At 36.1% G+C, this 26,325-nt stretch overlaps 1 protein-coding gene across 2 annotated transcripts in view; it reads left to right on the top strand.

The window, feature by feature from the left end:
• UBR3 (ubiquitin protein ligase E3 component n-recognin 3) overlaps positions 1-26,325 on the top strand; it is a 234,392-nt gene that overhangs the window by 129,698 nt on the left and 78,369 nt on the right. For both annotated transcript variants that reach the window (XM_047870436.1, XM_047870435.1), the window contains exons 24-26: positions 2,232-2,320; positions 15,049-15,198; positions 23,238-23,371. In XM_047870436.1, coding sequence (XP_047726392.1) covers positions 2,232-2,320; positions 15,049-15,198; positions 23,238-23,371 — 373 coding nt within the window. The remainder of the gene's footprint in view (positions 1-2,231; positions 2,321-15,048; positions 15,199-23,237; positions 23,372-26,325) is intronic.

Here is a 26,325-nt window from a genome sequence, read left to right as displayed (position 1 = left end):
ATTAATATGTAATTTATGAGAGATATTTTGAGATGCTGTAATATCTTCTTTCTCACAAACTTTCAATTTATTCATTTTTTTATTTCTATCAGTTTGGACTTACAGATTCTGATTTTATGGGTTGCAACCTCATATGTTTGCTATTCATTTTGATGCTCAAATTGTTTTAGATTTGACCTGTGGGACTCCCTTCCGGCTGGTTTCTATATTCTTTTGATGTTTCCCTATCATTCTTTGAACATTTTCTTTTTTTCTGGGGCCAGAAGATAGTCCAGGTTCCTTTTGTATTTGGAACTAGCCATTTCTCCAAGGAGTTCTGATGGCTTTTTTTTTTTTTTTAATTTTTTTTTTTAGAAACCACAATCAATGTGCTCATTCTAGGGGATATAGCTATTTTCAGTCACTCTTAGTGGACAGAACTAGGAAAAGTTTGTGTGTGGGTGTGGGTATGTGAGAGAGTGGGAGGGAGAGGGGAAGGAGTTGGAGGGAATAGGGAGAGAAAGTTATTAAAAACTCTGAGTGGGGTGCCTGGATGTTCAGTAGGTTAAACGTCCGACTTTGGCTCAGGTTATGATCTCTTCGTTGGTGAGTTCGAGCCTCACATCGGGCTCTGTGCTGACAGCTCAGAGCTTGGAGCCTGCTTTGGATTCAGCGTCTCCCTCTCTCTCTGCCCCTGCCCCACTCACTCTCACTTTCTTGTTCTCTCTCTCTCAAAAATAAATGAACGTTAAAAAGTTTTTTTAAAGTAATTATTAGAAAAGCAGTGTTAAAATCTTTTGAACGTTATTGGCAAAAGTATGTAACTTCTCATGGTAAGGCTTGACAGTACTTGACTCTATGCCTGTTCATGATAATCTCCACTAATTGGATGGGAGTGGATATGTGAATGAAAAATCTAAAATTACTGTTAGCATTTTTTAATCCAAGATTCTCTATCTTTGAATCATTGAGATTAATGAAAATTCTTTTTTAGGTTTCCCACAGAAATGACTTTATAGAATCTCAGCTTAATACTATGCTTTGACTTTTATAGTATATCTGTATAATAAATAGTCATTAAATGACTGCTGTAATATGCTCTACCCATTATGGTTTTTTAGACTTTTTTTTTTTTTTTACTTTTATTTTGCTGAAAGTTTTTATTTAAATTCTAGTTAGTTAACGTACAGTGTAATGGTAGTTTCAGGATATCCTTTATGTTTTAATGGATATGTTTTAATGTTTTTAACATCACAGGCTATGGTAAATTTCTTTTTGAGTTTTGTTTCAGTAAAAAATTTTCTTTCTTTTGATGAGCTAATATATAGCTTACATTGTAACTTTTTTTTCCTTCTTCCTTGCCTTTTGTTTTAGATTACTATTTTAACCTTTCTTTGCTCGGGATAAAATTTTTATGCTCGCTAGCATTGTTGGCATCCTCAAATCTAGGGAAGCCTCTGTTTCCTTTCTTTATTAGTTCACCTTTATTTTCTTATTCTTATGTTATAGTCCTGTTGTGTTCTATTTGTGTGTGTAGTTTTTATTTTTTTCTTTTCTTTTTTTTCTTTTTCCCAACCAGCCTCAAGTTAAAATACTCTTTGGAAGTAGATAAAGGATAAATAATAAATAGAATTTGATGAATTAATCCAAAAGGATATTTATGCTTAGATTTGAAATACAGTTTATTTTTTATGTTGTATTTGAGACTTCTGTATTTTTCCTTGAAACAAAATAAACTAAACTTGGAATATTTCCTAGTAGAAACTGGGAAATTTATTGGCTTCTGCTCATTCTCTTTTAGGAGAGTCCAATTCTTAATATAATAGTAAATCTATTTTTTATCTTTTAGATTCTGTTTATATCTAAACATCATAGCTTCTAGCAACCAGTTTGCTGTTATTTGTGCCTGGGGTTAAATTGTGAGTTCCTTGATAAAAAAACCTTTCTTACTCTTGCTGCCAATTGACATGACATACTTAGGAAATTGTTAGAAACCCAGATTTTCTATCTACTTTAATTATTTCACATTTTAAAATAAATCTTGGCTTTTATTTTTGTCTGTTTAAGCCAGTGATCTTCAAACCATGTTGAAGCAGTGGAATCTAAGGACAGTCAAATCTTACATAAAATTTAATACACAGTTCAGAAAATAGTTGTGTGCCAAGGGCTTTTCATACAGTATACACTTCTGAAATGTAGTAGGTAAGTCTTAAACACATCTGATACTTACCACTTTGTTCTGTTTAACCTAGGCGACAAAAGGCTAGAGAGAGGCAGCAGAAATTGCTTGCAGAGTTTGCTTCACGACAGAAGAGCTTCATGGAAACTGCAATGGATGTTGGTAAGCTAAAATTTATTAGTTTAGAACTCTTATAATTATACTTATTACCTCAGGGATTATCTAATTCAATCTTCACTAGTTTTCAACATTGTAAACGGATGATTTCTGGTCTTTTTTTAAACAGTAGAGCGATGGAGGATCAGACTGTTATTGCGGGCAGTTTATTCTGTGTGGAGTAGTCGTAATTATTAGAAAGTTCTTCCTGATGGTAGCAATAAAATATCCTCTGCTACTTTCTTCTGCTAGATTGTCCTTTAGATCTGTGTGGTACACCAGTATGTATTTACTTGTTCTGATTTTTCCTGTGAAATTATCCTGAGGTTTTAAAAATAGCTTTCAAATACTTTTAGTGCCTCCTCCTTCTGCTGCCCCTTCAATATTTCTTAAAATCAGGTGTACTTCTCACTTCTGTTAGGATAAGCATTGGTGTATGTACAGTGAAAGGGGATGCCGTTTTCCTGTATAATAGTAGATTGCTATGAGTAATTTTTTACAAACATTGAAAAAGAATGGATTAAATTTCAGTTAATCTCAGTCTTCAGTCAACCAGGATACTCCCTTTCTTGACGATCTCTTGCATTCCAGTGGTTTTTATTTTATCTTTTAGAACAGAGATGCTGAAATAAAGTCATTCACATAATTAAAATATATACACATATATGCATTCAAACACCCATGTACATTCTCATGCACTTTTGTGCACATAAGCACACAGGGTCAACATCCAGAAGACGTGTGTGTGGGGGTGTTAGTCCAGATATAGTATAATGTCTTCTGAACCGTCAACAGTGGAGTTTATGTTCAGGACTTAATTTTGATGTGAAGAATACTGTTTATCAGATTTAGTATCAGTTGACTTTCTCATTTGAAAGATGAGGATTTAGTTCATTGACATTACTTTCCCTTTCTTCATCTCTTCTTCTTTACCTTTTTCCAAAAATTCATAATTAATATTTTGTTTTTTACATATCGAATATAATTACCATGTGTATTATTTGTTCTTCCTATAGCCACTGTCTTCATACCCCTTCATATAAAGTAAACTTATAGCACCCCTATTTTTCCTTTTATTTTTCCTTTCCACATTTCTACCTCTGTCTTTATCAGTTAGTTACTTATTTACTTTTAAATTGTCAGGGTTGCTTACATTTTCTTCTGTAGTTACAATCAAGTGTTCCATCCAAAGATTGACTTTAAATGTTGAAAAATAATTAATATGACTTTTTGAATGTTGTTGAGTACAGGGCTAAGTAGTGTTCTAAGATTCATTTACTTTATTATTTTTTTTTCAGTCCAGTGGCCTGACTCCTAGACTACTTTAAGGAGATTGTGTATAGCCCCATTTCTTACAGTTTCTCAATTGCTAAAACCGTACCACCCTTTACATACCTCTGCTTGGGCCGTTACTTTGTTATATTATCTTTTGTTTTTCCTGAAGTTTTCAACTGTTGTTTTTTCTTAACTCACGTGCCCTTATGATATGTCTGTTGTTCTACTCAGTTGTACTGTCCTTTGCACGTAATTCTGTTCCAGTCTGGTCCATTTGCTCTGGAGGTATGCTGTACAGCCATTACCTTTGGATTTTCCTCTTGTAGAGTTGATCTGGGGTTTCCTGCATCTTATATCATCTCTCTTTTTTGGGTCTTGTTTTACTGGAGTTCAGCCATAAGTGTATTCCTAATAATGCTTATATGGGGTCTGAAATTTCTGAACTTTGTGTTTCTGGATGGAGCTCTGTTTGCTCTCATGCTTGATATTTCATTTGGGTAACTATAATTCCAGGTTGAAATATATTCTCTGTTACAAATGTTAAAGCAATACTCCTTTGCCTTTTACTATTCATTTGATGAGAAGTCTGGTGGTAGTCCTTTGTAGGTGAACTTTTTTTTCCCTTTTCCGTAACGTTTTAATTGATCCTTAGAGATTTGGATTTTTTAAAAAAGATTGTAATGTGTTTTTTTGTTTCATTTTGATTTGTTTTGTGTTGTTTTGTTTTGTTTTTAATTTTAAGGAGGCTCCATGCCCAACGTGGGGCTTGAACTCATGACCCTGGGATCGAGAGTCTCATGCTCTGCCGATTTAACTAGCCAGGCACCTCAAGAGATCTGAAATTTTATGATTTGTATCTAGGTGGATCTTTTTCCTTTTCCTTAGTCCTTAGTGGGCCTTTTCAGTCTGAAGATTCATATCTGTGAAGCTCTGAGAAAAAACTTTCCTGTGATTTCTCTGATGACTAGCCATTCTCCGAGGTGACCCTCAAGGATCCATGCCTTCCTTTTTATTTTTAATTTTTTTAAATGTTTATTTTTGAGAGAGAAAGAGACAGAGGGCAAGTAGGGGAGGGGCAGTGAGAGAGGGAGACACAGAATCTGAAGCAGGCTCCAGGCCCTGAGCTGTCAGCACAGAGCCCGACGCAGGGTTCGAACTCACGAGCTGTGAGATCATGACCTGAGCTGAAGTCGGATGTTCAACCAATTGAGCCACCTCGGCGCCCCTGTGATCCATGTCTTCTGGTTATTTATGCCCTGTGTATTCTTCTTTCACATTCCACCAGAACTGGTGTGCATGGCCACTGGCATATGGCAGAAGTAATACTGTGTCATTTCTGACATTAGGTTATGAAAAACACTGCAGCTTCTGTCTTGTTTTCTCTCTTTCTTGGATTACTTATTCTGGAAGAAAGCCAGCTGCCATATTGTGACCAGCAGTATGGAGAGGACTGTCTGGAGAGAGACTGAGGCATCTGGCCAACAATTATGTTAGTGAGCTTGGATGTGAAACTTCAACCTCCAGTTAAGCCTTCGGATAGATTTTTAGTTTGACAGCAGTCTCATAAGAGATCCAGAACCAGAACCATTCAGCTAAGCTGCTCCCAGATTCCTGACCCTCAGTAACTGTGTGAGATAACAAATGTTGGATTAAGCCACTGAGTTTTGGGGTAATTTATTAAACAGCAGTGAAGAACTATTACATACTTTTCTCCTTATATTTTCTATTATTATTTTTTTAGAGACAGAGACAGAGAGAGAGAGCAGGGGAGGGGCAGAAGAGAGGGAGAGAGAGAATCTTAAGCAGGCTCCATACCTAGCATAGAGCCCACCATGGAGCCCAACACAGAACCTAGCATGGAGCTTGATCTCATGATCGTGAGATTACGACCTGAGCTGAAATCAAGAGTCAGACGCTTAACTCACTGAGCCACCCAGGCACTCCTATCCTAATATTTTCTTTATACTCCTTTTGTGGGACTCTCAGTAGTATAAGTTGGATGTTGAAACTCCTAGATTGCTATTTTACTTAATCTTTTATATTTGTTACCTTTTATATGATGTGTTCTTTTTACTTTGCACGCTTAGAGATGTCCTTTCTTCAGTATCTTGTTCCTACTTGCCCTACAGAATTTTTTCAAATCTTTCTGAATTTGTTAGAGTGCACGCATGCTTTCTCTCTCTCAATTATCTTTTACCCTTTTGAATTACTTTAAGCTATAATTTTTAAAGTTGGAGAGTGAATTTTTAAAGTTCATTGGAGAGGTAGCAAGGTGTAGTGGCTATGAATATGGACCCTGGAGCCTGACTGCCTAGGTTCATACCTCAGCCACTCTGTTGTCTGGAGCAATTTACTTAACCTCTCTGTGTCAGTTTTCACATAATGAAAAAGGGATTATTTTTTAAACAAAATTTTTTTTAATGTTTTATTTATTTTTGAGACAGAGAGAGAGCATGAGCAGGGGAGGGTCAGAGAGAGAGGGAGACGCAGAATCGGAAGCAGGCTCCAGGCTCTGAGCTGTCAGCACAGAGCCTGCCGTGGGGCTTGGACTCACTAACTGTGAGATCATGACTTGAGCTGAAGTCGGACGCTTAACCGACTGAGCCACCCAGGCGCCCCCCCCCCCCAAAAAAAAGGGATTATTATACTACCCGCTTCATAAGATTGTTGTGAGGATTGAATGTATTAGTATATATATATTTTTTAATGTTTATTTATTTTGAGGGGGGGAGGGAGGGGAAAAGAGAGAGGGAGAGAGAGAATCCCAAGCTATAAGCACGGAGCCCAACGCAGGGCTGGATCCTGAACCCATGAGATCATGACCTGAGCCAAAATCAAGAGTCACATGCTTAGCCCACTGAGCCACCCAGGCGCCCCTGTATTAGCACATTTAAAATACTTAGAACACAGCACTCTCAACAATAGCCAAATTATGGAAAGAGCCTAAATGTCCATCAACTGATGAATGGATAAAAAAATGGTGGTTTATATACACAATGGAGTACTACATGGCAATGAGAAAGAACGAAATATGGCCCTTTGTAGCAATGTGGATGGAACTGGAGAGTGTGATGCTAAGTGAAATAAGCCATACAGAGAAAGACAGATACCATATGTTTTCACTCTTATGTGGATCCTGAGAAACTTAACAGAAACCCATGGGGGAGGGGAAGGAAGAAAAAAAAAAGGAGGTTAGAGTGGGATAGAGCCAACGCATAAGAGACTCTTAAAAACTGAGAGCAAACTGAGGGTTGATGGGTGGGAGGGAGGGGGTGGGTGATGAGTATTGAGGAGGGCACCTTTTGGGATGAGCACTGGGTGTTGTATGGAAACCAATTTGACAATAAATTTCATATATTGAAAAAAAATACTTAGAGTGCTTAGCACATAAGTGTTTATGAACATTGGCTATCCCTATTATTATTTTTATTATATAATTTACTTAATTATCCCATCATAATTAGACTATAGCTTTTTTCTAATTTTAATTCTAAGCATTGTATACACACAACTTTTTCTATATTTAAGAAAAATTTTTTTAATGTATATGTATTTTTGAGAGAGAGAAAGAGTGCAAGCAGGGGAGGGGCAGAGGGAGAAGAAGACATAGAATCTGAAGTAGGGTCCAGGCTCTGAGCTGTCAGCATAGAGCTTGATGTGGGGCTTGAACTCACGAACCACAAGATCATGACCTGAGCCAAAGTTGATGCTTAACTGACTGAGCCACCCAGGTGCCCCAAACTTTTTCTGCATTTTGAGTCTGGGTCTAAGAGGATGAATTTTGGGAAATGATGGTGGTTATATAATTTTGTATGTTAATTGTGTACCCACCACTGTGTTGAATATATTGTATATTGACTTATTTATCCTGACACCCCCATGAGAGAGGTGGTATTATTCTAGATAAAGATACCTAGACTTAGATCAAGTAACTTGTCTGAGGTTATACTGTAGTACGTGGTATAGTACCACAGTAAGTGGTATTTCTTCAGATTTGGAGGAAATTGAGAAGAGTTAAGTGCGCTCGCCCCAAGTTGGTAGCTTGGGGATAGAAAGGGACAGACATGAGAATAGTTGCAAAGTAAGAATTAAAAGATCTGATCATTGCTTGATTGATTCAGGCACAAGGCACAAGATAGAAGGGATATTTAACGTGTTTGGAAATTTTTATTTTTTAAAAACCAGAATGAAAAGAATACTGTTTTTCCAATAGCTAAAGCAAAAATCTTTGATGTGCCTCTATTAGTCTAGCCTATTGTAGGGTCAGCCCCACCCAAATCATATGAATTGGAAGTGAGTGATGAGGGGGTGATTCTGCTAAACAAAAACTGAAGCCTGCTATTAGCAGAAGGGCAGTAGATACTAGGTAAATTGAAATAATATCTCTCCGCAGTACCTATCCTTTAAGATTTCATTTGGAATGTGGGGTTGTCCAAGCAACAGCTGGCACAGATCAGGATTTGGTTGAGTTTTATTGTTACTTGTGGAGACAGCTGATTATTTTGTTATTTAATAATACAGTTGGGTTTTTTTTTTAAGTTTCTTTATTCATTTTGAGAGAGAGAGACAGAGAGAGTGCACACAAGCTGGGAAGGGGAAGAGAGAGAGGGAAGGAGAGAGAATCCCAAGCAGGCTCTGTACCGCCAGCATAGAGCCCCACATGGTGCTTGATCTCACGATATCATGACCTGAGCTGAAATCAAGAGTTGGATGCTTAACTAACTGAGCCACTCAGGCACCCCAATAATACAGTTTAATTTGAGATTTATCCTTTTATTTTTTAACATGCATGCTAAAAATGTAATATTAGCATTTACAGAAGAAGGGGGCTGCAGATATGAGTATATTTTATATATTATATTAAGATATAAAAATACTTACATCCCTAGTGTCCCCTTCTTAGGTAAATAATAACATACTGTGTATGCTTTCTTTACCTTGTTTTTTTCACTTAACATTCTATCCTGGAGATGCCAGCAGACAGTGTATAGAGATCTTCTTCATTCCCTTTTCTAGCTGTATAGTATTCCATTTTGTAGATTTCCCCCGCCCCCAGATTTTATTCAAATGGTCTTCTATTACTGGAATTTGGGTTGCTTCTAGTACAAATAGCACTGCAGTGATTGTCTTTATATATGTATTTATTTGTATTTTGATAATATATCTGTGAGATAGATTTTTAGATGTGGGACTGCTAGGCTAAAGGGTAAATACATAGGTAATTTTTCTAGGTACTGTCAAATTACTTTCTTAGGGGTTGTGCTATTTTGCATTCCCACCAACAGTGTGTCATAGTATCACTTTCCTTACATTCTTGCCGTAAGAATAAGTTGTCAAACTTTTGTTTTTTTGGTAATGTCATAGTGAGAAGAAGTGGTATTGTAGTTTAGCTATAATTAGTATTTCTCTTATTATTAAAAAGGATAATCTTTGCATTTTTAACTGCTTCTTCTTATTCCCTGACATCTCTTTTTGCTCCTTACACAGTTTTGTGTGTGGTTTTCTCATGAATTAGCCTCTTTTTAATGTTCTTCCATTTTCTTGGAATCAGACGCATCTGTGAGCTTTGTTCTCTTTCAGGTAGGACCAATCTACTTGGAACATTGGAATGCATGTAGTGCATAGTACTATGCATCTATGGCTGTTGCATATATGTTTAAAAACATTATTTTATGAAGTATCGTTTTGAATTTTGCTGTGTAACTTGTGAAATTCTTGCTCTCTTAACTAAGTAGAAACTACTTGAATTCCTTTTCACTGAAATTAGAAAGCAGATCTCATGGATAGAATATTTTTTACGTTGGTTATTCTGAATCTAAATATGTTAGTTTTGAGGGATAGTGCTTGGTCTGTAATGTCTTGTAAGTTTTTAATTAATTTCTAAAGTTTACTTTGAGAGAGAGCAAGCTGGGAGGGGCAGGGGGGGAAGAGAGGGAGGGAGGGAGGGAGGGAGAGAGAGAGAGAGGGAGAGAGAGAGAGAGAGAGAGAGAGGGAGAGAGAGGAGAGAGAGAGAGGGAGAGAGAGGAGAGAGAGAGAATATATCCCAAGCAAGCAGGCTCCACATGGCTTCAACTCATGAACCGTGAGAACCTGAGCCGAAATCTAGAGTCAGATGCTTAACCAACTGAGCCACCCAGGTGCCCTTTAAGTTTTTAATTTAAATTGTGGTTAGTTAATGTACAGTGTAATATTAATTTCAGGCGTACAATTTAGTGACCAAACACTTACATAAACACCTGGTGCTCATCACACCATGTGCATTCTTTAATCCCCATCACCTGTTTGACCCATCTTCCCACCCTCCTCCCTTCTGGTAACCATCAATTCTCTATGGTTAAGAGTCTGTTTCTTGGTTTGCTCTCTCTCTCTCTCTCTCTCTCTCTCTCTCTCTCTTTCTCTTTCTCTTTCTCTCTTTCTCTCTTTCTCTCTCCCTCTCCCCCTCTCCTCTCCCCCATTTTACTTATTTGTTTTGCTTAAGTTTCACATAGGAATGAAATAATGTGGTATTTCTCTTTCTCTGACAGACTTATTTCACTTAGCATTAATACTCTGCAGCTCCATCCATGTCATTGCAAATGACAAGATTTCATTCTTTTTTATGGCTGAGTGATAGGCCATTATTTATATATACCACATCTTCTTTATCCATTCCTTAGTCGTTGGATACTTGGGCCTTTTCCATAATTTGGCAATTGTAAATAATGCTGCTATAAATGTTGGGGTACATATATCCCTTTGAATTAGTATTTTTGTATTCTTTGTATAAATACCTAGTAATTGCTGGATTGTAGGGTGGTTCTGTTTTTTTTAAATTTTTATTTTTAACGTTTATTCATTTTTTGAGAGACAGAGACTGAGCATGAGCAGGGGAGGGGCAGAGAGAGAGAGGGAGTCACAGAATCTGAAGCAGGCTCAAAGCTCTGAGCTGTCAGCACAGAGCCTGACATGGGGCTCGAACTCACTCGTGAGCAGTGAGATCATGACCTGAGCTGAAGTCGGACGCCCAACCAACTGAATCACCCAGGTACCCCTGGGTGGTTTTATTTTTAACCTTTTGAAGAACCTCCATACTGTTTTCCAGAGTGGCTGCACCAGTTTGCATTCCCACCAGCAGTGCAAAAGAGATCCTTTCTCTCCGCATCCTCGCCAACATCTGTTGTTGCCTGAGTTGTTAATGTTAGCCATTCTGACAGGTGTGAGGTGGTATCTCATTGTGGTTTTGATTTGTATTTCCATGATGATCAGTGAAGTTGAGCATCATTTCGTGTGTCTTTTGGTCATCTGGATGTCTTCTTTGGAAAAATGTCTATTCATCTTTTCTGCCCATTTTTAATTGGATTATTTGTTTTTTGGGTGTTGAGTTTTATAAGTTCTTTATAGATTTTGGATACTGACTCTTTATCCACATTTGTCATTTGCAAATATCTTCTCCCATTCCGTAGGTTGCCTTTTAGTCTCATTGTTTCTTTCGCTGTGCAGAAACTTTTTATTTTGATGTAGTACCAGTACTTTGTTTTTGTTTCCCTTGCCTCAGGAGACATATCTGGTAAGAAGTTGCTGTAGCCAGTGTCAAAGGCCAGTGCTATGGCTTGTGTTCTCCTCTAGGATTTTAATGGATTCCTATCTCACATTTAGGTCTTTCATCCATTTTGAATTTATTTTTGTGTAAGGTGTAAGAAAGTGGTCCAGTTTCATTTTTGCATGTTGCTGTCCAGTTCTCCCAACACGATTTGTTGAAGATGCTATCTTTTTTCAATTGGATATTCTTTTCTGCTTTGATGAAGATTAATTGACCATATAGTTGTGGGGCTAGGTCTGACATTTTAAGTCCATCGTTTGTGATGTGGTGTGTTTCAAAAACTGGAGCCCATAAATAAAAGGTTTTATTTGTACCATAAGTAAGACACACACTTCTATCAAGCCAAAACATTTTTTTAAAGCATAATAATATGCTTAACATATCATATGAAACTATTTGAAAGCAAAGGTAACCATCTCTGCCTACCTTCCCTTTTAATCTCACCATTCTGGGGTAAACCATTATAAACAGGTTTTATTCATATGAATACATATAAAAATTATATAAATGGATTTTTTATGAAATAAAATTATAGTGTACATAAGGCTGTGCAGTTTGCTTCCTTTTTTAAAAACTTAATGTATCATGAATATCCCTGAAAATTACATATAGTATATATAGATCTCTTCTTATCCTAGATCTCATTATGCACACGTGTGTACACATGCATGCAATGTTACATGAATGGGATTAGTATAAGTGCTTTTCATTTGTGTTTTTTTCTTTTTCTCCCATGACCTATGATTACACTTTGGTTTGTGTACTCCTCTGCTACTCTCTATATTCATATAATCATGTACAAACATACTATAGTTACAGGTTCATTTAAGCTTCTCTCTCTCTCTTCCTCCCTCTCCCTCTTTCCCTTTCTTCCTTCCTTGTTTTTGGTCATTGTTTGCTTTTACCAAATGAGATCACCTTTCCCTGCTCTCTACCTCAGTAATATTTCTAAGTCCTAACCAGTAGTTTTGATTCAGTAGTTTTCAACCATGATGCACATTAGAATCATTACAGCCTCCTTAAGGTAAATCTGTGCCTAGGTGCCACTATAGATTAAAGAAAAGTCTTTGGGAGTGGAATTCAGACATAGGGAGCTTTAGAAAGTTCACAGCTGATTCTAATGTGCAGCCAAAGTTGAATACCACTGGTCTAATTTAGTGTTTCTTTTCCTTTCTTTTCTTTATTTTGGGGCAAGCAGAGAAAGCCCATAATAGTGCATAATAAAGTAATTTACTCAGCCATGTCTTTATTATTGGACATTCACTTTATTTTCAGTTTGTTTTTTATTCTGTTTTAACTAACAATGCTGCAGTAAACAGCCAACCTAATTTTCTGAAATTGAAATATCGCTATATGTATCTACTCTTTGATAGCCACTAGATGGAGATAAGTGTTTATTTTTGGTTTTAATATTTGTTAACCAATAGTTTATAAAGATCCAGCTACAGTGATATAAATGTGACATTTAACTCATAGTTTTTTCATGTGTTGCCTGTTAAAAGTACAAAAAGTTCTTTTTCTTGGAACTTTTGGTTTTAGGAATTTGACATTTTCCTTCAAGGTAAATTTAGTCTCACCATATGATCCAGCCGTCATGCTGTTAGGTTATTTACCCAATTGATGTAAAAACATAGATCTACACAAAAATCTGAACGAGTGTTTATAGAAGCTTTATTTGTAATCACTCAAAACTGGAAGTAGCCAAGATTTTTTTCAGTAGATGAATGGATGAACAAACTGGTACATCCATACACTGGAGAACTGTTCAGCAATAAAAAGGAATAAACTGTTATGCCATACAAAGACATGGATGAATCTTAAATTCATATTGCTTAGTGCAAATAGTCAGTCTGAAAAGGCTATATACTGTATGTTTCCAATTATATGGCATTTTGGAAAGGCCAAAACTATAGAGATGGTGAACAAATCAGCGGTGACCAGGGTTGGGGAAGGGACTTAAGTAAGTGAAGCACAAAGTATTTTTTAGAGCAGTGAAATTATTCTGTATAAGACTGTATGGTTGGATACATAACTATGCATTTTGTCAAAAGCCGTAGAATTTTACAACAGAGTGAATTTTAATGTATGCAAATTTAAAAAGTCACTTAAGAGGTTGAAGGTCCCAGAATGGACTTCTAACTGTATTTTAAATACACAAAACAGCCTCATTTAGGGGAAGGGGAGAAAAGAGGCTAAGTAACTTTGGAAATTAGTGAAGTCTAGAATACTGAAGATAAAAGAAGCTATACATCGACACTGAGGTTGATAACATGCCTTCTGTGGAAGTATGGGTTAACTATTCTGCAACTGCTATCCTAATATACTGAGATTGAACAATTAGGTAAATAGATGGTGGCCTGATGGGAGCTGGATTTCTCACTACTGGAGTGGTAGGTTATAGATAGATAAGAGAAGGCTAAAATGATACATGTAGTAATAGATTAGAGTTGGAGACTGAAAGTGCTCCCAGTGGCCAAGTTGGCACAGTTTATGCAAGGAAATAAAGTAGTGTTGGATTATAACCCTGAGTACAAAATAAATATCCATGAATTCATACTTATATAAATAAATGATTGAATGAATGAAGACAAATAGACAAATTTCCCATGCAGAGGAATTCCAAACCATTTATGTAGGTAACTCAACCTTCAAGCAGGTAGAACAACTCTCTACTCCTTAAGTGTAGGCTGTGCTTAGTGACTTGTTTCCAAAAAGTACAGTGTGGAATGGGAGAAAGTAATGTTACAGTAGAGAAAGTTGGCAAGCACTACCTTAACTAGATGTTCCAGGTAAATATTGATAGTGATGTCATGTTGATAATATGACTTTGGTATGATGTGATGAGAATGGTACTTTACCTCAGTGGTCTTGTTCTTAAAACCCATAACCTAGGACTAATCTTGAGAAAAGCATTATCCAAGTTACAGTTGAGGAACATAGACATTAGGGTGCATGTATCCCTTTAAATCTGTATTTTTGTATTCTTTGGGTAAATATCTTATAGTGCAATTGCTGGATCATAGGGTAGTTCTATTTTTAGTTTTAAGGAAGCTCCATACTGCTGACCAGTTTGCATTCCCACTAGCAGTGCAAGAGGGTTCCCCTTTCTCCACATCCTTGCCACGTGTTTCTTGTGTTGTTAATTTTATCTATTCTGACAGGTGTGAGGTGGTGCCTCATCGTGGTTTGGTTTGTATTTCCCTGAGAATGAGTGATGTTGAGCATCTTTTCATGTGTCTGTTAGCCATATGGATGTCTTCTTTTGAAAAGTATCTATTCATGTCTTCTGCACATTTCTTCACTGGGTTACTTGTTTTTTGGGTGTTGAGTTTGGTAAGTTCTTTATAGATTTTTGGATACTGACCAAATACTTTCAGCTAATGTGATTTGCAAATATCCTCTCCCATTTTGTAGGCTGCCTTTTAGTTTTTTTGATTGTTTACTTTGCTGTGCAGAAATTTTTTTATCTTGATGAAGTCCCAGTAGTTCATGTTTGCTTTTGTTTCCCTTGACTTCAGTGATGTTTCTAGTAAGAGGTTGTTCCAGCTGAGGTCAAAGAGGTTGCTGCCTGTGTTCTTCTCTAGGATTTTGATGATTTCCTGTCTCACATTTAGGTCTTTCATCTATTTTGAGTTTATTTTTGTGTATGCTGTAAGAAAGTGGTTCAGTTTCATTCTTTTGCATGCTGCCATCCAGTTTTCCCAGCACCATTTGTTGAAGAGACTTTTTTTGCCATTGGATATTCTTTCCTTTGTCAAAGATTAGTTGACCATATAGTTGTGGGTCACAGAATTTTTTGAACTTAATTTTTTTCCCTGTATTTTCATTGAAGAAAGATTTTTCTCCTCAGAAATTAAGACCTGCAACTTTTTCCCCCCAGATTCTCCTGAGAACGATATTCCTATGGAGATCGCAACAGCAGAGCCACAAGTTTCTGAGGCAGTATATGATTGTGTTATTTGTGGACAAAGTGGCCCCTCCTCTGAAGACCGACCTACAGGATTGGTTGTACTATTACAAGCATCCTCAGGTAAAATCAAAGTAATTTTTCGGTGGGAACATTTTAGAGCCAAAGTATATACAACAGATTAATAAATACCTGTATTAATAAATTAATATCTTTGGATATACTATAGATCTATATAGCAAGGATCAATTTAGATCTGTATAGCAAAGATTTTTAACATGGCTTTATCTGACTTTCCTGGACATGAGTGTTAGAAGAAGCCCTTAACAGAGAAGTCTTTCTATATGTTACACAGTCTTTTTCCTTAAAGTGTGATGGTATATTATCAATGGTAGGTGGCCAATAACTGAGTTTAGCTTTCTTGACAGTTTAATTGTTTTAAAATTGGAAAGCAGTTTAAGCCCAGAAATACTGTCAGTTTAAATATTTTAATTACATAAGGCACATTCAGGTAGGTTTGCCTTAATTTTTGAACTACTAGAAGCAGTCATTTTTTTTTTTTACATTTTTTTAGTTTATTTTTTGAGAGAGCAGGGGAGGGATAGAGAGAGAGACAGAGAGAGAGAGAGAGAATGAGAGAGAATCACAAGCAGGCTCCACACTGTCAGCGCAGAGCCTAATGTGAGGCTCGAGCTCATGAACCATGAGATCATGACCGAAATGAAGAGTTGGAAGCTTAACCAACTGAACCACCCAGGTGCCCCTATAAGCAGTCATTCTTGAAACAGCCTGCTGAATGATGTGTTTGCCAATGTATAGTTAAAAAAATTTTCTTTGAAAAATTTTTGAAGGATTTGTCTGAATGCCCTTCATCCTCTCCCATACTGAAGTATTTTAAGGTGTGATAGCTCTTACACACTTTTGTCCCAATGAATTCAATCCATTTTCAGCAGGAGTTTGTGTGAAGCAAAGAGAAAATAAAATTCTTACACGTTTCTCCCAAGCCTTTTTTTCTAGGGTGTTTATTCTCTGAATTAGTATAGTAAAGTGGAAAGAGAAATGGCTTCAAATACAGGTATTGCTTGACATAATCTGGTCAAGTTTGTTGCTTTCTTTTAACTATAGAGATAATATTGACCTCCAAGGATTATTGTACTTGTTAAGTAACGTAATATAGGCAAAAGGATCTAATATGATGTCTAGTAATTAGTTTCTCCTCTTGTGACTTTTCTTGCTTAAAAATAAAATTGATTTGGGAAACCCCAGTTGAATAGAACATTGGAGTAGAGCTGTCAAGATCAGAAATGCTGACTAAAAAGGAAATGTGTGGGAGTATTGACTAGTTTTGTAGCTATTTCTGTTTTCTACTATTGTGAGGAAAGTAACATATTAGATTTTTGCCACTCTTTATAACTTCTTCTCCAAATACTTTATAATCATCAATGTAATGTTTTGTTTATTCCTTCATTCATTCATTCCACATATATTTATTGAGAACCTAGGTACAAGATACTGTCACAATAAGAAACAAGGCAAAATAAAATCTCTGTCCTATGCAGAGTTTTGGTTTTTGTTGTTTTAATCTTTTTTATTATTTTATATTTAGGTTACTTTCACCAGATTGTCACTTCATTTAATCCTTTTTACAATTTTGCATACTAGCTAAACTTATTAATGTTAGATAATTCTACTATAACATAGCTCTTTTATCTTTTATAGATAGAAGGAAGTGAATAAAAACTAACATTAAAAAGTGTTAAATCTGAAGAGTGATTTTAATTGGGAACTGTGGCAGGTGAAATCTCTGGCTGTTTCCTTCCTTTCTTTCTGAGCCTCACACACCTACTGACATCGTGCCTTTTACCCCTTTTTATTTTTCCTTACTTCTGACTTCTTTTTTTATTTTGATCTCTTTTTATCTATTTACATTTGGATATGGAGCATTTCAACCGCACAATGAAGTAAAGAAATCAGTAAAATTTAACTTCCATGTCTCCATCAGTCTTTAATAGTGACAGATTGGCTAATCTTATTTATCCCACCTCCTCAGAATTATATTGAAGAACATTCCAGATATTATTTCAGTTCATCTGTAAACATGTCACTGTTTCAGTTAAAAAGAAAGTTCATGTTTTTTAGATATAGCCCAGTCACTTGTAAGTAAATTAGTTCCTCAGTATAGTAAAATACCTCGTCAGTGTTTAAAATTCCCCAATTGTGGGGCGCCTGGGTGGCTCAGTCGGTTGGGCATCCGACTTCGGTTCAGGTCATGATCTCGCGGTCCGTGAGTTTGAGCCCCGATCGGGCTCTGTGCTGACCGCTCAGAGCCTGGAGCCTGTTTCAGATTCTGTGTCTCCCTCTCTCTCTGACCCTCCCCTGTTCATGCTCTGTCTCTCTCTGTCTCAAAAATAAATAAACGTTAAAAAAAATTTTTTTTAATAAAAAAAAAAAATTCCTCAGTTGTTTCTTATTTATTTAATTAATTAATTTATACTTATCGGATCTCCTTGTAGTCTTTTAATTAATAAGTTCCCTTTTCATCTCCCCTCTTCCTTCTCCCTTCCCCCAAATAGGGGCCCTCCTATCCACATACGTTTTACTTTTTTGAAGAAATTAAGTCATTTAAGAATGTTTTGAATTTTACTGAATTTATCTCTATGATGTTTACCAGTTCTTCTGTCCACTCTGTTTTCTCTGTTTTTGAAATATTCACAATGAATTGTGATTATTGGCTAGATTCATCAGTTCATCCACAAATCTTTCTCTTTTTTTGTTTATTAGCTGAAATACTTCTATAAAAGAAATTTTACTTCATCAACTATTTTGATTACTCTGAGACATAAATTATACGCAAAAGGCAGGGTAAATACTGTATTCTTTCCCTTAGATAGTGCTCAAAATATTGAGGTAGCCATTCCTTAGCACTTTCCCAAAATAATTAATTAGTACTTTTTAAATCATTATGATATGTTGCAATTAGTTTCTCATTGAGGATCACATTCTTCCCTCTTTGTTCAGTTGGAGCCTCTTCAAGTTACTTCCTTAGTTCTTTTGACACAACTCATGTAGACTTCAAACTTTACATTTTCTGGCATGGCAAGTTATACATTTCTGACCCAGGAATCAGCCATTTCTCTAAGAAGCCCTACTTTCTTTTAGTGGGAAATGGTATTTGGAGACCACAGTCTGGGTGCTAGGTGTGCTTATTGCTCTAGACCTTTTTTATGGCCATTGATTCCTTATTGGCCTACTTTGAAACCATGCATCAAAGAAAAGTCCCATGATATCTCCCCTTAGTCTAAAATTTGACTTGTGCTGGATTATATTTTGATTACGAACCCTTCAAAATAACTGCTTGAGATAAGGGTTCTAAAGGTGTTGCTTTATATGCTGTCTCACTATTGTGCAGAATGCCTGTTGTAAATATTATTGACTTGGGAGATTCAGTTCTCCATAGGAGAAGAATACAATGTTATATGATCTTTTCCATATTATTAATCTCCACAGTCTTTGTAGAATTTAAGAAAATCCAAAATTAATGCCAGTGTTTTAATCTTCATAGTGTTTTAAACACATATGTAATTAAAAAAAACAAAAAAATATATGTAATAAGAAGGAACTAAATCTGGAAAGCAATGCAGATTGAGGTTTTTAAACCAAGTATCAATGTTCTTGTAGAAAAATTCAGATAGATAATAGCATGAAGGGCAAGGAGTAGAGATGTAACTGTAAAGGAGCAGAATTTTTGTATACTATTGAAACTAAGTTCAGATTAATTCCTACTTGATTGTTAGAAAATGAAGGTAACTAAGGAGAAACTAAAAAAGAAAAGAAATGAGAAGGGAATCAATACAGTATACTAGAACAACAAATTGAGGAACATATAGAAAATAAATAGCAAAATGGGAAAATTAAATCATCCTAAATCAATAATTACTTGAGATATAAGTGCATTCAGCTCTTTAATTAAAAGGCAGAGATTAACAGAATAGATTAAAAAACATGAATAGACTGTAGGAGACATTTTATTTCCTTTTTTGTTTTTGAGAGAGAAAAAGAGTGCTCAAGCTGGGTAGGGGGAGAGGGAGACAGAGAACTCCAAGCAGTCCCCACGCTCAAGGTGGAGCCCTCCCTGGGGCTTAATCCCATGACCGTGAGGTCATGACCTGAGCTGAAATCAACTAAGATGTGCAACCAACTTAGCCACCCAGGCACCCTTAGACATTTTAGATCCAAAAGCACAAATGGGTTGAAAATGGGTGTGGGGGCGCCTGGGTGGCTCAGTCGGTTAAGTGTCTGACTTTGGCTCAGGTCATGATCTCATGGTTCGTGGGTTCAAGCTCTGCGTTGGGCTCTGTGCTGACAGCTCCGAGCCTGGAGCCTGCTTTGGATTCTGTGTTTCCCTCCCTTTGCCCCTCCCCTGCTCTCACTCTGTCTCTCTCTCTCTCAAAAATAAATAAACATTAAAATTAAAAAAAAAAAGAAAAGAAAATGGGTGTGAAAAAATATTCCGCACAAATAGTAACCAACAGAGAGCTGGGATGGTAATGCTAATATCAGACACAATAGATTTTAAGTAAAACATTGTTGCAAGAGCAAAAAGGACATTATATATTGATAAATGAATCAATCCACCAAGAAAATAAAAACAGTTTTAAACATAATATGTACCAAACAGCAGAGACCCGAAATATATGAAGCAAAAATTGATGGGGAAATAGTTTGACGATAATAGTTGAAGACTTCAGTGCCCCACTTTAAATAATGGATAGGACAACTAAACAGAAGAAGATAAAACAAACTTTAGCAACAGTATAAAACAATTAGATCTAATAAACTTATATAGAATGCTTTATCCAACAAGAGTACACATCTTTCTCAATTGTACGTGGAACATTCTCCAAGATAGATGATGAATTAGGCTGTGAACAAGTCTTAATACATTTAAAAAGATTGAAATCATCCAAAGTATCTTCTCTGATCACAGTGGAATGAAACTAGAAATCAGTAACAGAAGAAAAACTGGAAAATTCACAAATAGGTGGAAATTAAATAAGAGATTACAAGTGAAATTAGAAGATACTTAATAGATGAAAATGAAAACACAATATACCAAAATCTGTGGGAAAATAGTGCACAGAAGAAAATTTATAGCTGTAAATGTTTACATTAAAAACAAAGATCCCAAATAAATAACCTAACTTTACACTTTTAAGAAACTAGGGAAAGAAGAGCAAGCTAAACCCAAAGCTAGATTATGGAAAGAAATAATAAAGATTAGAACAGAGATAAATGAAACAGAGAATAGGAAGACAGTAGAAAGAGTCAGCAAAAGCAAAAATTGGTTTCTTGAAAATATCATCAAAATTGACAATTTTCAGCTTGACTAACCCAGAATAAAAGAACACACAAATAACTAAAATCAGAAATGGAAGTTGGGGACATTACAATAGGCCTTACAGAAATAAAAAAGACTAAGAATATTATGAACAATTTTCTGTCAATGAATTTGTCAATCTCACCCTTAGGTGAGATGGGTAAGTTCCTAGAAACATAGAAACTACTGAAACTGACTCAAGAAGAAATGGGAAATCTGAATAGACATTAAACAGGTAAAGAGAATGGATCAGTAATCAAAAACTTCTCAACAAATAAAAGTCCAGGACCAGGCAACTTCACTCACAATGCTACCGAACATCCGAACATTTAATTTTTTTTTTTTTACATTTATTTATTTTTGAGAGACAGAGAGAGACAGAGCACAAGTTGGGGAGGGCAGAGAGGGGAGACACAGAATCCGAAGCAGGCTCCAGGCTCTGAGCTGTCAGCACAGAGCCTAACTTGGGGCTTGAACTCACAAACCGTGAGATCATGTCCTGAGCCGAAGTTGGATGCTTAACCGACTGAGCCACCCAGGCGCCTCCCCCCCTACTTTTTTTTTTTTTTTAATACTGACTGCTTAAAAAAATTTTTTTTGTTTTGTGTAACGTTTATTTATTATTGAGAGAGAGAGAGACAGAGCATGAGCATGGGAGGGACAGAGAGAGGGAGACACAGAAGCAAGCAGGCTCTAGGCTCTGAGCCGTTAGCACAGAGCCTGACACAGGGGTTGAACTTACAAACTGTGAGATCATGGCCTGAGCTGAAGTCAGATACTTAACTGACTGCGCCAGCCAGGCGCCCCCTGTGCTACCAAACATTTAAAGAATTAACATCAGACCTTCTCAAACTTCTCAAACTTTTCAAAAAAAAAAAAAGGAGGAGGGAACTTTCTAATTCATTCTATGATGACAGCCATACCCTGATACCAAAGCCAGATAAAGACATCACAAGAAAAGAAAATGATAGACTAGTATCTCATGAATGTAGATGCAGAAATCCTCAACAAAATCCTAGCAAATGAAATCCAGCAGTGTATTAAGAGGATTATATATCATATAGCTAATTATATTTTAGTTGCTAGCATCTCCCTACTTCTGTTTTTTCTTTCTACTGCTGCTGTAAATCTCTTCAAAACTTGGGGTCCATATTTATATACCTGATACTCCTTCCCTAAGAATGGTCTTCCCATGCTTATTGAGTCTTATAGTAATATATGGCAGTGTATGTTTCTATCCCCCCTCCCTTTTTTTGTGCTTTGATGTTTTACAGTTATAAAATCTTAGTATTATTTTTGCCCTTTTGTTATACACCTCTTTTCCTAGCTTTTCATTTTGAAAATTTTGTATCTACAGAATAGTCTTTACTTGCACTCAACAATTGTTAGCATATTGCCATGTTTTTCTTTCCCTCTCTTGTCTATACACACACTCATATACACATGCACACATACTTTTTAGAAGAAAATGGTAGATGTCATGATGTTTTATCCTTGTAAGAACAAGGATATTCTTCTATATTATCTATCTGTATTACACCCAAGAAATTTATATAATATCTATTGTGTTCCAATTATCCCAATAGTATGTATATTTTTAAAGTTTATTTATTTTGAAAGAGAGAGAGAGAGAGAGCATGGGCAGGAGAGGGGCAGAGAAAGAGAGAGAGAGAGAATCCCAAGCAGGCTCTGTGCTGACATGGGGCCTGAACCCACAAACCGTGAGATCATGACCTGAGCAGAAACTTAACCGAGTCAGACTCTTAACCGACTGACCCACCCTCATGACCCCCCCCCCCATAATTTTTTTTGTAGCAGATTTTTTTTCTTCATCCAAGAAAAAGATCATGCATTGCATTTAATTATCAATTCTTGTTAGTTTCCTTGAATATAAAACGGTTTCTCCAGCCCCTTTAAAAATTTTTGAAGAGTCTAGATCTTTTGTTCTGTAGAATAGTTCATGTTCTGGATTCGTGTGGTTATTTTCTTATTAGGTTTAAGGTAAACATTTTTGACAATGGCATTATATACATGATGTTCCCTCCCATTCCATCACATTAGGAGGCTCATAGTGACAGCTTGTCCCATTATTGGTGATGCCAACCAAGTTTGATCACTTGGTTATGGTGGTAGGTAGTCTATAGGATGATACATTGGGATCCTGACAATTTACCCCTTTACCCCTTTATTTGATGTTCCTTGCCTGAATTGATGAATGTGTTATCTGTTACTATCATTATTCTTTTCAGAACTCAAATTTTCTCGAATTTGACCATCAAAACTCCTGAAGGTCCTCATGACCAGGCACCTCAGTGTTTGAATATCTCCTTGCTATTTATTACAATTCCAGGCTCACTTTGAACTTTTCCCCAACCCTGGATGTAGCTTTTTCTCCAAGGATCTCTGTTTACTTTTAGTGAGAAATAGTATATTTAAAAGTGAGGTTTATTGATACCAGAGAATCATAACTTCTAGGCCTTTTCACTGGACAGATTTTGAAAACCATTCATCCTCTATTGATTGATCGATTGATCATCCATCCATCTATCCATCCACCCAGAGTTCATACTAATATTTTAGTGTTATTTCAAAAAATAAATACTGTCATATTTCACACTTATTTACTCTTTAGAAGAAAACTAGAATATCACTTTTTGTTAGGTGTTTAAAAATATTCAGTAGTAGAATAATTAGAGTAGCTTGTGATAAATAACAGCTTTACTTAGTGAATCATGTTGAATCAGGTTGGTTATTTAATGAGCTCTTATTTCTGTTGTTAATGTAGTTTTGGGGCAGTGCCGTGACAACATTGAGCCAAAAAAATTGCCTATCACTGAGGAGGAGCAGATTTACCCTTGGGATACATGTGCAGCAGTTCATGATGTGAGGCTTTCATTATTACAGCGTTATTTTAAAGATGTAAGTACCCTTTTTTATCATGTAGTGATAGTTTGTCTGCAAAATTGATGGTTACTTCTCTCCAGAGTTTTATATTTTTTCTTCTACTAGATATCATTCTAATTTGGAATCTGGAAGTTTATTAGAAAAAAAGTTAATATATGGATAGTAAGGAAATAGGAATCTGTAATAAATAAACTTTTTAGGTTATAAATGTCATACCTATGTTTTAAATGTTATTTATTATAAGATACATAAATTCAGTTCAATGGAATGATAAGTATTACCTCTATAAAAACTTTTAGTTATGGCATGAATATTTTATGAAGATTTTTGCCTCCTTTTACTTTCTTTTAAACATATACAATAAAATCTCATTATGATGCTTTTAAAATGTAGGGACAGATTAATTAATGGCTTCTATGGTTTGTTGTTGTGAACTTGATAGGTTTTTTTCCAACTCTTTACATCTAGGGGCTCTATCTAGCACTCAGGTGTTAATTGGTCTTGGAAGGTCAACTTAGTTTATTTAGCAGCACCAGCATTGTTAACTTCCTTATAAAATTTCTGTACCATTTTCAGTATTCTCTCAGTGGATTATTAAATGGGGTTTCCATTCACCTGTTGTTTTTTGGATTTACTGTGTCTTGAATTAAGTAAATATATAATAATAACTTAAAATAGTTAAAATATGAAGTGAAACATTATTTTTAGTTAGCTATATGAGATGAATATCTTGGTACATTTTCACATATGATTCCTTTTTGCCCATAACGCACTGGATTAAATGGAAGAAACTAGTAGGAGATGTGGAAGACAGAAACTTAATGAGAATAAGCAGCAACTGACCTAGTAATGATGGGAGTCAGAGTAGGATGTGGTTCAGTAGTTTGGACTGAGGAGAAGGTTTCTAGTGGGTTCTGGAGAAAATGATGGCTCTAGTAACGGAGGCACTGTGTAGGGTAGAAAGAGTTACAGTTGAGAAAAACTGGGGCTTGGTCCTGATTCTGCCATTGCTTAGCCATGTAAGCTTGCGAAAAAAACAGACTAGGACTCCATTTTCTCATCTATCAAATAGGCCTCATATGAGCTTTTTCATACAGTAACCCACCAGGTTAGAAATTTCTTTAGATCACTGTACATGTTATAAAGGTCAGTATAAATGTAGAGTGTTGTTTTTAATATTAGAGCTAGCCCACTGAGAGGGCTCAAGTTAGGCCTTATAAGGCAGTTTGGGTTAGGTAGTGAGGATCATGTTCCCATATATTTTCAGAGGCTTTACAATGAAATTATTCTTATTTGGAAAAAGAGGGGTGCCTGGGTGGCTCAGTAGGTTAAATGTCTGACTCTTGATTTCTGCTCAAGTTATGATCTCACGGTTGTGAGATTGAGCCCTGCCTCGGGCTCCATGCTGGGCATGGAATCTGTTTAAGATTTTCTCTCCCTCTTCCTCTGCCCTGTTTGCTCCCTCTCTCTTTAAAAAAAAAAAAAAAAAAAAAAAGTCTGTGTGTGTATGCATACATATGTACACACACATACATTTTCATGCTTTTTCTTTATTCTGTATTGTTTCTTTAAATTTTTGCAGCATATGTATGTTAATTTATTAATCATAGACCAATAAATATCTTCATTTTGAGGAAAACAATGAAACTGTGCCAAGTTCCTCTTTTGCAGAAATTTACTATCACCTTTATTTAGATTTTATTTTGTTGTCATAATCCTGAATTTTATCGTTTCGAATCACTTTAGAATAGATGAGTAAGGATGAATCCTAGAGCCAAGCAGAAAAGGAAAAAAACTTGATTCAATGGAAATATAACCCAGACTTAAGAACAAAATAATTTTGAGGGAAGGGGAGTTCTAATAAAGGAGAGAAAAAGTAGGGTATCTCTTTCTTAAAGCAGCCAGAATAGTTACTCATTTCTAGGAAAAAAAAAAAATCTTTTTTGTAGAACTTTGAACTGAAATCTGAACTGGACAGAATCTCTGTTGTGTTTCTGTTAATGATTATGGGATTTTATTCTCAAATATATATATTTTTATACAACAGTTTTTTACTTTCATAATGGTTATTTTCTGTATATCTGGTGTGCTCCCTGGACTATATACGTCTAGAGGTGTAGGGCCATTCTTATATTGATTTTACGGTCTCCTCAGGGGCTAGCACATGCTGTGTGTGTTGTAGATGCTTAGTGGATTTCTTACTGAATTACTCTAGCATAGAGTACCTTAATTTTGTATACAGGCAGACAGACTGTATGCAGCAGAAGAGTTTCTATTAATGAGCACTGATTCTGATTACAGAATTAAACTATGTAGATTGTTCTCTTCGTATCAGTTGCATGCATTTTACAGAGTCAACCTGTAGAGTTTTAGTTGTGTAAGGCAGTAGTGCCATTGAAACGGGGAGTATTATATTATGAGAGAGAGGACAGAGTAGGGCGGGAGCCCGAGCTTTGGAGTCAGATAGACTTGGGTTTGAACTTGGACTCTGCCATATATAACTGAGTGGTCTTGGTAAACTTTTCATTCCTTTTTTGGTAATGTTTTAATAAATATTGAGGCTATGAAGATTCAGTGTTAAGCAATTCTTAGCACAGTGGTGTGGGCACATTGTTGAAGTCTTCCTAAAATATTAGTCTCATGTTAGTAAATATTTTCCTGCCTTTTTGTTTTGACTCTGATTCAAACAAGAAATCTAACAGTTACTTAGACACATGGCATACTAATTTTAGTTTTAAAAGCTGATTTATTAAAATGAAAGGGGCACCTGGGTGGCTCAGTTGGTTAAGCATCTGGCTCTTGATTTCAGCTCAGGTCATGATCTTAATGATTCGTAGGATTAAGCCCTGTGTCGGGCTCTGTGCTGGCAGTGCAGAGCCTGCTTAGGATTCTCTGTCTCTGTCTCTCCCCTGCTGTGCTTGGGTGCTCTCTCTTGCTCTCTCTCTCAAAATAAAATAAATAAATACAAC

This window comes from Prionailurus viverrinus, chromosome C1, assembly GCF_022837055.1.
Source record: "Prionailurus viverrinus isolate Anna chromosome C1, UM_Priviv_1.0, whole genome shotgun sequence".
Lineage (NCBI taxonomy): Eukaryota > Metazoa > Chordata > Mammalia > Carnivora > Felidae > Prionailurus > Prionailurus viverrinus.
Note: the sequence above shows the minus strand (reverse complement) of the source record. Positions and strands in the feature narration are given on the sequence as shown.